The sequence below is a fragment of the Narcine bancroftii genome, chromosome 6 (assembly GCF_036971445.1).
Source record: "Narcine bancroftii isolate sNarBan1 chromosome 6, sNarBan1.hap1, whole genome shotgun sequence".
NCBI lineage: Eukaryota > Metazoa > Chordata > Chondrichthyes > Torpediniformes > Narcinidae > Narcine > Narcine bancroftii.
In genome coordinates this window covers 5,403,574-5,417,068 of record NC_091474.1, presented here as the reverse complement: position 1 = coordinate 5,417,068, position 13,495 = coordinate 5,403,574, and the positions used below count along the sequence as shown (strand labels likewise).

The window sequence follows — 13,495 nt, the reverse complement described above, 5'->3', positions numbered from 1 at the left end:
AAGCAAATAGCGCCTTTGCAAGACTACACAAAAGAGTCTGGAAAAACAACCAACTGAAAAACCTCACAAAGATTAGCGTATACAGAGCCGTTGTCATACCCACACTCCTGTTCGGCTCCGAATCATGGGTCCTCTACCGGCATCACCTACGGCTCCTAGAACGCTTCCACCAGTGTTGTCTCCGCTCCATCCTCAACATTCATTGGAGCGACTTCATCACCAACATCAAAGTACTCGAGATGGCAGAGGCCGACAGCATCGAATCCACGCTGCTGAAGATCCAACTGCGCTGGGTAGGTCACGTCTCCAAAATGGAGGACCATCGCCTTCCCAAGATCATGTTATATGGCGAGTTCTCCACTGGCCACCGAGACAGAGGTGCACCAAAGAAGAGGTTCAAGGACTGCCTAAAGAAATCTCTTGGTGCCTGCCACATTGACCACCGCCAGTGGGCTGATATCGCCTCGAACCATGCATCTTGGCGCCTCACAGTTTGGCGGGCAGCAACCTCCTTTGAAGAAGACCGCAGAGCCCACCTCACTGACAAAAGACTAGGGAGGAAAAACCCAACACCCAACCCCCAACCAAACAACTTTCCCTTCCAACCGCTGCAACCGTGTCTGCCTGTCCCGCATCGGACTTGTCAGCCACAAACGAGCCTGCAGCTTACATGGACATTACCCCTCCATAAATCTTCGTCCGCGAAGCCAAGCCAAAGTAAAGGAGGCTGGAGGCCATGCTCTGAAACCTTCAGGAATTTGGTCAACTAAACTTGGCAAACCCACATTAAGTGCTTTCCCCTTTGCATCACAGGTTACATTTGAATTGTGACAATGGAGACCAAATTCTCCTGTCAAATTTAATAGTCAAATCATCAATTTGCCTATTGCAATGAAATGAGTTTCAAGTATTGAATAATTGCTTGGGGTTTTGTCAGCCCAACCTCCGTATTCACTGGCTTAAAGCAACTGCTATATACAGATCCTTATCAAAAGTCAGTTTGTGCAAAGTTTTCCCCAATCATAATACCTTAAACCACACATGTCAAACTCTGGCCCGCAATATAATTATAGTTGGCCCGCAAGATCATTTCAAAAATGTATTAGAGGTGGCCCGCTGGCCGCCGCGCCAGTATAGCGCATGCACAGTAATACAACAAATCCCAGAATGCATTGGCGTCAGCCCGCTAATCGCCCCCACCTCCTCTGTTTATGTTGCAGGTTCTCACCGTGGACTCTGGTTTTGGGGCCTGGCCGGTGTCAGGGGAAGCCAAAGCCGCTTCCCAGCGCCCGGAACTGGAGGCCTCGGGCCTGACCTCGCTAGGACCGTTGCCCACTCCCCCTCCCTGCCGCAGGCCGACCCGCGACTCACAGTGACGGGGCCACTGATCCCCCAAGATGCCGCCCTGCAGCGAGAGCCGATGCCCCCGCACTGTCGTTGTCCTACCCGATCGCCCGCAAACCCCGCCCTCCCGCACACAGGCCTGAGTAAGGATTATGAACTTTAATCTCAGGATAAAACGACCTTCCAATAGTTTCATGTCACAGTGATAAATATATTCCTGGTTAAAAATGGTCCTGCACCTGGATACAAGCTCATTAGGCATAAAACTCGAAAAGTGTGTAAATCAAAGGATATCTGTACCAATGGAAAAAGGGCATGGCAAATAACCCTGCTAGAGTTCATGCCCACAATCAGTCACCCATTGGATTGTTTCAGGAATCATGTTATTCTCCCACATTCTCAATAGCCCTCAGATTTTACTATTCGACAGCACACTAGCCACATTTGACAAATCCTCTATAGAGAAATATTATTTATTGAATATTTTATTTCTCATTTGTTAATGCTTCTGGAAAGAGTTTATCCAAAACTATTATTAAACATTTATTTTAATAAGAAAAAGTTTAACATTACATATGTTGAAAGAAGAGAAAACATGCAGATGTTGTTGAAAATTTTCAATAAATATTTAGTTCGGCCCTCGACTTAGTCCAAGTTTTTAATTTTGGCCCTCCGTGAATTTGAGTTTGACACCCCTGCCTTAAACCAATTTAGCACTGTACAGAGATCAAAGCATATGTCTGTATTGACATCTAAAATACATCATGGGTCTCCAATGTTGCAGTGCTTGCTGTAGTATAATTCAAAGTGGCCATCAAGCTCACACCCAGGTGGGAAATATACAAGATCCCACTCGGAGAGTGTGTTCAGGCCTTAATTTGAAGATGTGCAAAACCCTCTGGAGTGCATCTGAATTAAAAAAAATATTTACATTTTCACTGTACTAGGAAAGCTGTGCATATTGGAGTTTAACATACAGCAATTGGTTGAAGCACAAAAATCAGTATTATAATGTTGGATTTTACACTGCAAAGTTTGAGCTATACAAGGTAACAATGGGAGATGGCAAACAGTTGGTCAGAGGCAAGTTTCTAATGAGCATCTGAAAAGAGAAATAATTAGTGGGGAGTTAAAAATTACTAGATATGGAATTCCAGACCTTAAAGACATTAACACCTCCTTGGGCTCTCTGGGATTTGACCTAAAGTCTGAATTTATGGGGTTACAGAGACTTGCTTGGGAATTCCAGGTTACCTGAATGTGCAAACTCAAGCACATGTGCATGCATCCTAACTCAGGACTTTCTGACCAACTCCGTGTAAGTACATTCTACTTGAATCAAAGTTAATATGCTATAGCTGCAGTTTGAGCTTGAGTAGTCTCAAGATCAGTTCTTTGCGAAAGTTCAATGGGTGGAGAAATTATAATTGGAAATAATCGAGAGATCATGAGAAGACCAAGATACCAAGAATAGAATGAATGGCTAAAGGCAGAGAGAAGAGGTGCGAGGGAGGAGAATGAGAAATGGACAATTGAAAAGATAAGAGAAATTTTAAAATTGAGATCTTGCTTAACTAGTACCCCGTGAATGCAGGACTGATAAGGGATCCCAAATTTCAGACCTATTTATGCCCATTTTTATGCATCAATTGCCGATGAAAATGATTTTCGTATCTATCCTCATGTTTGTGTCCTCTTCTGGAAAAGGTCCCAGTCATAAGGCTACAAGATACAAGAGCCAAGGTGGGCTATTTAGCCCATCGTGTCTGCTTCACTCTTCATCAGGAACTGATCCATTCCCCACCCCCATTCAGCCCCACACTCCTGTCTTCTCCCCATAGCCCTTGATACAGTGACTATTCAGATACCTGTTGTTATAGTCAGGATAATGTGAACTATTTCATAACTGCATAAGAATACACCCTTCTGACTGTTAGTAACTGTCTTCTTCTTTGGCTTGGCTTCGCGGACGAAGATTTATGGAGGGGGTAAATGTCCATGTCAGCTGCAGGCTCGTTTGTGGCTGACAAGTCCGATGCGGGACAGGCAGACACGGTTGCAGGGGAAAATTGGTGGGTTGGGGTTGGGTGTTGGGTTTTTCCTCCTTTGCCTTTTGTCAGTGAGGTGGGCTCTGCGGTCTTCTTCAAAGGAGGTTGCTGCCCGCCGAACAGTGAGGCGCCAATATGCACGGTTTGAGGCGATATCAGCCCACTGGCAGTGGTCAATGTGGCAAGCACCAAGAGATTTCTTTAGGCAGTCCTTGTTCCTCTTCTTTGGTGCACCTCTGTCATGGTGGCCAGTGGAGAGCTCGCCATATAACACGATCTTGGGAAGGCGATGGTCCTCCATTCTGGAGACGTGACCCACCCAGCACAGCTGGATCTTCAGCAGCGTGGACTCGATGCTGTCGACCTCTGCCATCTCGAGTACTTCGACGTTAGGGATGAAGGCGCTCCAATGAATGTTGAGGATGGAGCGGAGACAACGCTGGTGGAAGCGTTCTAGGAGCCGTAGGTGATGCCGGTAGAGGACCCACTATAGAGCATATGTATTTAGAGTGCGAGTATGTGAACAGATCCTGAAGGCATCAGTAAGTAAAGTCTCTTTTGTTATTTGAATCTTGCATCTCTAAGTTATTTAAGAAGCCTCCCAAATAACACAGAGTCATAACATGGTGGCAGCGGTATAAAAGAACAAGAATAAAGCCACACAATTGATTGGAAGTCATTGAAATATGAAGGGGAAAAAGAGAAAAAACATTTCTGAAAAAAAATGGCTGGAGCAACAGCAGTTCACCCAGTGACAGACGGCGAGGCTGAAGACATTGTTGAATCATTTAAAAAGATTCAGCAGAAGGGCAATTTAGCATTCAAGGGCTATTTTAAAAATGCAACAGCAGAGGGGAAGGTCCATTATCTAGTTCTCTGAACAGGGGAGCGAGGCCTTGACTTGTTTAATAGCTGGGAGCTTACAGAGGTGGAGAAAAATGATCCAGAGCAGATATTTTCAAAGTTTGCTTCTCACCCTGAACCCATCCAGGTCTTATCATAGAATTAAACACTATAAATTCCAAGGCTTAATGCAAAAGACTGATGAAACTGTTGATAACTTCCTCACTACACTAAAATATAGAGGAAAGATTAGTTGATCAACTAATATGGGGAAGCACCCATCCTGAACCACAAAAGTCTCTTATACGGAAGGATAGCTTGAAGATGGCTGAAGATATAGACACACCCAGAGCCTTCGAAGCCACGAGGACACAAATGAAATCCCTATCTATGCAGACCCGCCCACAGCAAAGAGAAGGTTGATACTATAAAGAACAATCAGAAAAGTGCAAACTCCCAAGATCTGCAGGAAGTGCGGCAGACAATACCCCTTTGATGACCGAAGCAAATGCCCTGCATACGGTTCTGAATGTAGAGCCTGTGGTAAAGCAAACCACTGGGCGAGGATGTGCAAGTCTGGTTTGAAGAAAACAGTAATACCAGTGAAGAATAAAAGAAGATTCACCACATAAAAGGAAACAACAATGAGGACTCCGATACCCAGATACTGGATATCGCGTGAGATGAAAGAAGGAAGCGAGTTGCCCACAAGGATCCAAATACAGAGGACAATCCAGAACAAACCTACAATATTTAACCAAAAGGTGAAGCTGGATACCAGATCACAAAGCAACGTCCTTCCACTCAGATTCTACCGCCAGATGTTCCCGGAGAACATAATAAAAGGGGATCCAAAAGATGTGCATTGGAAACAGCAAATATCACATTAATGGCCTATGGTAGACCCATGATCAGGCAGCTAGGGAGAGCCAAAATCAATGGCTGCCTTAAGGGAAAGAACATCCTATATATGTTCTACATGGTAGACGCGGACAGACCAGCAATTCTAGGTGTGGATAGCTGCCGGGAGTTGCAAATGATTTCTGTAAATTACAAGATTCAGATGAAGAAGATATCCAAAAGGATCAACAGACACTCCATTGGAGAACCGACCTCCAGTCACAAACAAGGCTGAGCTCATGAGCATGTACCCGGAATGTTTTGATGATTCAGTTATTCAATCTGATGCTTTGAATATCAAATCGCCATAGATCCAAACTAATAGTCTATTCTCCAAGTACCAACAGAACTTAAGAAGCTGGAGCAAGAACTAAAGGACATGGAAAGGATGCAAGTCATAGCTAAAGTGACCGAGCCAACTGACTGGGTAAATTCCATGGGTATTTAGAAAAGCTAAATGCCCGCTTGAGAATACGTCTGGACCATAATCACTTAAATCAAGCAATAAAAGGGGTCACTACCCAACACCGACACTAAAAGACATCACAGCGGAACTAACAGGATCCAAAATCTTTAGCAAGCTAGATGCCAAGAATGGAATCTGGAATGTGAAACTAGATGAGTAATCAACACTACTAACAATGTTCAATACTCCACTTGGTCATTACAAGTTCCTGTGACTACCTTTCGGCCTAAAGTTGAGTCAGGACATGCTCCAACAGAAGATCGATGAGGCATACAGAGGTTGTAAAGGTACTGATGGCATCACGGACAACATCCAGGTTTTTGGCAGAGATGGAAAAACTCATGATCTTCATCTACATGAGGCCATGGAGAGAACAAGAGGAGCTGGAATTAAACTTAATGCATACAAATGCATTATAAAAGAGAAGGAATGCCAATTCTTCAGAATCGTGTCCACTCCTGATGGGTAAAGCCAAGCCCAGAGAAGGTTAAAGCCATTGCCAAGATGGAGCACCCAAAGGACAAGAAGGAACACAAGTTTCCTTGGATTGGTCCAATAAATGAGTTCCTTCATACCACATATGTGAGAGCACACAGCAAACATCAGAGAGTTGCTGAAGGATGGCGAGGAATTTCAGTGGTGACCATCACATCAGAGAAGTTTTGACCAGGTCAAAGAAATAATATGCAGAAATGGAGTTGCGATACTATGACAGAGAAAAAGCCCTCACTCTGCAAGTAGATGCATCTAACAGGCTTCGGTGAAGCATTAGTACAAGAAGAAAACCAATAGCTTTTGCCTCAAAAGCACTAACAGCGGAGACCAGATATGCCAATATTGAGAGAGCTGTTGGCGGTTATATCACAAGTTTCTGCATGGAAGAAAGTTTATAGTGGAAAGTGATCATTGCCCACTGGAACTCATCTAGAGAAAGAACCTAAACAAGGCACCAGCTAGACTGCAGAGTCTACGGCGCTACGGCTTCGACTTAAAACACACACCAGGCAAAGAGATGGTGCTTGCTGATACCTTGTCATGACTTTCCATGAATGAAAAATATGAAATGGAACACATGGGGATCAAGATACATAATCTTGTCAGTGTGACCAGTAATAAATTAAGCCAAATCAGAGAAGAAACCAGTAAGGACGATGTGCTGCAACAAGGATGGCCAGAGAGGATAAAGCAAATAGACCCTTCAATACGTCAATATTGGTCTATCAGAGATGACATATTGTTGGAGGTTGGTGTTCTGCTGGCTGGATTAAGACTGATTAGACTTGAAACAATGCAGAAAGAGATTCTCCAGAAAAATACATGAAGGTCATATGGAAATGGAGAAATGGAAACTCAGAGCAAAGTCAGCCGTGTACTGGACTGGTATATACAAAGACATTGAAAATATGGTGGCTACATGTCAAATGTGCCAAAAGTATAGGAACACACAAAAAGATGAAATGGTTTACAGAAGTACACAGTAGGAGCAGACTTGTTCACCGAGAATCAAGAGTGGTGTTTAATATTAGCCTGTTACTACTCGACTTTTCCATTCATCAAAAGGGTGAAAGACCTGAGAGCATCAACCATCAGCTCAGAAATGAGAGCGCTCCTTGCTGAATAAGGAATTCCCAAGCAAGTAATAAGTGATAATGGAAGAGTTCAAGTCATAACAATTCAGAAAGCTGGCTGCAGAGTATGGGTTTGTTATCACTACATCATTCCCATACTACCCCAAAGGTCATGGGTTCATTGAAAGACAAGTGCAAACTGCGAAATGCACACTAGTTGAGTGATGTGAAACAAAAGACGACCCATACCTCGCTCTTCTATCATTACGAACAACACCTTTAAGGGCTGACATGAAGTCCCTGGCAGAACTTCTTAATGGCAGGAGATATAAAACAACTCTGCCAAGCAAAATACACCCTCCAGAAGATAAGAAGGAAACCAGAAAATGACTGGCTGACACGCAAGGAGAATGCCAACATTATAACAAACATTGCCAGAACTCTTCAGAGGGCAGCATGTGCATATTCGAGCCGATGTTGAAAACATGGACCCCAGCAAAGGTCACCAGAGAAGCTGAGACACCAAGATCATACATTGTCGAGACGGAATCTGGCAATCAGCTGAGGAGGAACAGAATTCACATCCGGCCAGCACAAGATGTGATGAAGCAGAAAACTTTAATACCAGCAAAGCCTGCAACACTAATATCAAGTGAGGTATCGAGTGAAGAGACCACAACCACTAAATCCGAAACACCAACACAGCACTTGTCAGGAGAAGCACCACAAGTGACGTCACCTACACCAGCAACACAGGGCCCAACGGTCGCAGCCAAATCCACAAGATGGCGAAGGAACATATTGCCGCCAGTGCGATATCGATAAGGACGATTTAAAAACAGTTGTGTAAATAAATTAGTGTACAAGTTCAGTTACTTCAGTTGCACTTGAAAGAAAGTGATAAAGAACACAATTTTTTCTTAATCTTGAGAAGGAGGGATGCTATAGAGTCAGGGTAATGTGAACCGTTATGTAACCATGTAAGAATACATCCTTCTCACTGTAGTACACCACATACTGTGGAGCGTATGTATAGAGTGTGTGTGAACAGTTTCCTGAGATGGTGGAGGGGATCAGTGAAGTCTCTTTTGTTATTTGAATGTTGCATCTCTAAATATTTAAGAAGCCTCCCAAGTAACCCAGAGACATAACAGTCACCAATGAACCACAGAGCAATGTTCCTGCATTTGTTCCTGAAATGTTAATCTTGCCTATCCAATCATCTTTCATTTAAGGTCTTCCAGCAATTACCAACACGTTCCTCAATTCTGTCTATCTCAAGTTTGTGGAGAGTGGATTGGTGGAAGCTGGCCAAGAACGAAATGGAATATTTCATTCTATGAGCAACACCAACATCAATGAGCTGTTCTTAAATTTTTCCAGCTACAAAGCCACCATCCCTGGAACCCACTATACTGCCTCGGTCACAAGGACTGTGCACCTTTTCTTCAAGAAGGCAGCCAAAAATGTATGTCATACTCCTGGTTCTAATTCAGCCTAGTAAAAACACAAAAAATGCTGGAGGAACTCAGTCAGTCTTGTGGCATCCATAGATGCATTACCAGCATTTTGGATCCGTCCTTCAAGGACTACCAGCAAGGGCCTTTACCCTTGAGTAAAGGGTATGATTTTCTTGCTTTTCTGAAAAGGAAAGGCATGCCTTCCCTGTGGCCTGCTGTATCTGCATGTTTTGCTCTGGCTTTGAGCATCAAAATGGAGGTCCTAACATTTTGCCACGTGTAGATTTCTTCAGTTGCATGGTTGGACAGGCCATCAGTTGGGTGAGAGTGCAGGGAGGGCCAATCGTGGATGTGGGTTTTGGTCAGCATACCAGTGGAATCGAAAAACTCATCATTTCCTCTTGTTAGAGCCCAAAACCAAGTCACCACATGCTGTCTGCGTCAAAATTCTGCGAAGCTGAAAGTACAATTCTGCGGAATTCCCATCCCTCTATTCCCCGCGTGATCAGGAGTCTATCTCGAGCACTCCCACCACTTTGCTTCCAGCACGACTCATTCCAGGCACCCACCACTCCCTGTCAAATCCTGCCCCGCACTTCCCCTTCAAACTCCCCCAACTTTCAATGCCATGCCCTCTAGATTGCGACCCCCCCCCAACTTTCACTTCCGTGCCCTCTAGATTGGGACCCCCCCCCCACTTTCACTGCCATGCCCTCTAGATTGCGACCACCCCCCCACTTTCACTTCCGTGCCCTCTAGATTGGGACCCCCCCCACTTTCAATGCCATGCCCTCCAGATTGCGACCCCCCCCCACTTTCACTGCCATGCCCTCCAGATTGCGACCCCCCCCACTTTCACTTCCGTGCCCTCTAGATTGGGACCCCCCCCCACTTTCAATGCCATGCCCTCCAGATTGCGACCCCCCCCCCCACTTTCACTGCCATGCCCTCCAGATTGCGACCCCCCCCACTTTCACTTCCGTGCCCTCCAGATTGGGACGCCCCCCCCACTTTCACTGCCATGCCCTCTAGATTGCGACCACCCCCCCCACTTTCACTTCCGTGCCCTCTAGATTGGGACGCCCCCCCCACTTTCACTGCCATGCCCTCTAGATTGCGACCACCCCCCCCACTTTCACTTCCGTGCCCTCTAGATTGGGACCCCCCCCCACTTTCAATGCCATGCCCTCCAGATTGCGACCCCCCCCCCCACTTTCACTGCCATGCCCTCCAGATTGCGACCCCCCCCACTTTCACTTCCGTGCCCTCTAGATTGGGACCCCCCCCCCCCCACTTTCACTGCCATGCCCTCTAGATTGCGACCACCCCCCCACTTTCACTTCCGTGCCCTCTAGATTGGGACCCCCCCCCACTTTCAATGCCATGCCCTCCAGATTGCGACCCCACCCCACTTTCACTGCCATGCCCTCCAGATTGCGACCCCCCCCACTTTCACTTCCGTGCCCTCTAGATTGGGACCCCCCCCCACTTTCAATGCCATGCCCTCCAGATTGCGACCCCCCCCACTTTCACTGCCATGCCCTCCAGATTGCGACCCCCCCCACTTTCACTTCCGTGCCCTCTAGATTGGTACCCCCTCCCCACTTTCACTTCCGTGCCCTCTAGATTGGGACCCCCCCCCACTTTCACTGCCATGCCCTCCAGATTGCGACCCCCCCCACTTTCACTTCCGTGCCCTCCAGATTGGGACCCCCCCCCCCACTTTCAATGCCATGCCCTCCAGATTGCGACCCCCCCCACTTTCACTGCCGTGCCCTCTAGATTGCGACCCCCTCCCCACTTTCACTTCCGTGCCCTCTAGATTGGTACCCCCTCCCCACTTTCACTTCCGTGCCCTCTAGATTGGGACCCCCCCCCCACTTTCACTGCCGTGCCCTCTAGATTGCGACCCCCTCCCCACTTTCACTTCCGTGCCCTCTAGATTGGGACCCCCCCCCCACTTTCACTGCCGTGCCCTCTAGATTGCGACCCCCTCCCCACTTTCACTTCCGTGCCCTCTAGATTGCGACCCCCTCCCCACTTTCACTGCCACGCCCTCCAGATTGCGACATTGTCTGGCGGGAATCGGACTGGTGAGGCTCTCGGCGGGTTGGAACTTTGAAATCAAGCTCTCAGCCCGGGGAAGTTTGTTCGGGCTCTTCCATGTACATCCCCTCCACAACGAGCAGAATTAAGCCACAATGTGGCCCCAGACCCCCCGCCCGCCTCCTTCACCCACCCGCTGGGCACCACTTGAAATGTCCCGGGGCTCGCAGGTTTAAACAATGATCACCATCCACAGCAGGTTTCTATTTTGGACATTAATCTCCATCCGGATTACACCAATAATCTTCCCCGTGGTTTGGAGCCTAACCCTTTCGAGGCTTCTTTCCAACAGACTTGAAGCAGAGGCGAAGATTGAGTTGAAGCTAAATGAAAGTAAAACCGGCATCGTTTTCCTGGCGCGAATCCGTCCCTTTGCCACATTATTCATTGCAACAGCTCTGGTTTCGGGGGAAAGCGTTCGCCTGCAGCAGCGGACTCGTCCCCACGGCCGGCCGGAGTCTGCTCGCCTTACCTTGGGCTTGTTAAAGATCCGCACGTTGTTGGCCGAGTTCTGAGCCATCCTGCCAGGCTCAACGCTTCCGCCCGCCGGCTTTCCTGTTTCGGACAAGGCTCGGCCCATTTTATAAACTTTCGCCCCACCTTCGTTCCGCCCACCGCGATCTGGCATCGGGTCTCGCCGCTTCGCCTTCGCGCCCCTCGAACGGGGCGCCGAGCCCGACTGGCCCCGGGGCGCCGAGCCCGACTGGCCCCGGGGCGCCGAGCCCGACTGGCCCCGGGGCGCCGAGCCCGACTGGCCCCGGGGCGCCGAGCCCGACTGGCCCCGGGGCGCCGAGCCCGACTGGCCCCGGGGCGCCGAGCCCGACTGGCCCCGGGGCGCCGAGCCCGACTGGCCCCGGGGCGCCGAGCCCGACTGGCCCCGGGGCGCCGAGCCCGACTGGCCCCGGGGCGCCGAGCCCGACTGGCCCCGGGGCGCCGAGCCCGACTGGCCCCGGGGCGCCGAGCCCGACTGGCCCCGGGGCGCCGAGCCCGACTGGCCCCGGGGCGCCGAGCCCGACTGGCCCCGGGGCGCCGAGCCCGACTGGCCCCGGGGCGCCGAGCCCGACTGGCCCCGGGGCGCCGAGCCCGACTGGCCCCGGGGCGCCGAGCCCGACTGGCCCCGGGGCGCCGAGCCCGACTGGCCCCGGGGCGCCGAGCCCGACTGGCCCCGGGGCGCCGAGCCCGACTGGCCCCGGGGCGCCGAGCCCGACTGGCCCCGGGGCGCCGAGCCCGACTGGCCCCGGGGCGCCGAGCCCGACTGGCCCCGGGGCGCCGAGCCCGACTGGCCCCGGGGCGCTCAGGTGGGGGCGAGAGCACGGGTCGGAAGGTGTCCCCCTGGTCACTGCGGCTCTCAGTGTTCAGAGCAGCTCAGACCGCTTCGCTGGGGGACGGACCAGGGCTCCATTGAAACTCCTTTTCTCCCCCCCCCACCATAAACTTGATCCACAATAAAGAGAAATACAGGAAACCAGTGCAAAGTCTTTTTTTTAAATCTTCGTGTCAGGTGGCAACGTGCGTTTCGTTTCTGTCCATCCTCGGGTCAACTCTCAGTACCAGGTAGCTGGGGGTCCCTGTCCTTTGACAGATCTTGCCGGGACAGCCCGAGTTGCGGGGCTGAGCCCCTCGTCAAGGGGCGAGCCAAAGGCGGGTTCTCCCCGCCTCCAGAGGAGGTGGTTAACACAGGTGCTGTTGCAATGTTCAAGAAAAAAAATACGGATTGTGGGCAGGGGAGACAGTGTGGGTAGGATATTTGGTCAGCATGGGCCAGTTGGGCCGAAGGGCCTGTATCCATGTTCTACCATTCTAAATCTAATAAGGCACACATGTCAAACTCTGGCCCGCGATATAATATTTGGCCCGCAAGATCATATCAAAAATGTATTAGAGGTGGCCCGCTGGCCGCCGCGCCAGTATAGCGCATGCACAGTAACCGCTGTGTCCCAGGGTGAGAGAGAGAGAAAAATCCTGGTCCTTGAAAAGTAGTGGTGGGTGGTTTTATAAACACGCTGTCGTGTCCCCCCACCCCCACCGCAGCGCGGCCTGGCCGGTGTCAGGGGAAGCCAAGGCCGCTTCCCAGCGCCCGGAACCCCAGTGGCACAGCATTTCTTGGAGCTGCAGATGGAGTCGGGACGCCGGAGGGAAGATTGGGGCTCCCCGCCGGGCGATGGGGGCGCCGGCCCCCCTGCGCCTTCCCAGCGGCGGGTGCCCGGAGTACACGTGGAGAGCGAGGCTGGTCAGGCAGGTAGGGGGAACCCCCCCACCAATCTCGGGAGTGGCATGGGCTGGATTGGGATTAGCCGCGCTCACCTGCTCCTCCACCGCTGACCGAGATCCCAGCGCGGTCCTGAGCGCGGAGACTGCCCTGGAAATGTCCTGGGACACCGGCACGGAAAGAAAAGGGGGTCCGGGAGAAACTCAGCAGGTCAAGGGAGGTCCGGGATAAACTCAGCAGGTCAATGGGAGTCCGGGAGAAACTCAGCAGGTCAAAAGGGGATCCGGGAGAAACTCAGCAGGTCAAAGGGGGGTCCGAGAGAAACTCAGCAGGTCAAGGGGGAGGGGTCCGGGAGAAATTCAGAAGGTCAAGGGGAGGGTGTCCGGGAAAATCTCAGCAGGTCAAGGGGGGTCCGGAAGAAACTCAGCAGGTCAAGGGAGGTCCGGGAGAATCTCAGCAGGTCAAGGGAGGTCCGGGAGAAACTCAGCAGGTCAAGGGGGGTCTGGGAGAAACTCAGCAAGTCAAAGGGGGATCCAGGAGAAACTCAGCAG

The 13,495-nt window shown here is 50.2% G+C and overlaps 1 protein-coding gene across 1 annotated transcript in view; it reads right to left on the bottom strand.

Annotated features, from left to right (window-relative positions):
* The window catches only part of ada (adenosine deaminase), a 55,990-nt gene extending 44,545 nt beyond the window's left edge, over positions 1-11,445 (bottom strand). Inside the window, exon 1 of the mRNA XM_069883718.1 lies at positions 11,208-11,445. Within this exon, the coding sequence (XP_069739819.1) occupies positions 11,208-11,363 (156 nt within the window). The 5' untranslated portion in view covers positions 11,364-11,445. The remainder of the gene's footprint in view (positions 1-11,207) is intronic.
* Between the last annotated feature and the right edge of the window lie 2,050 nt (positions 11,446-13,495).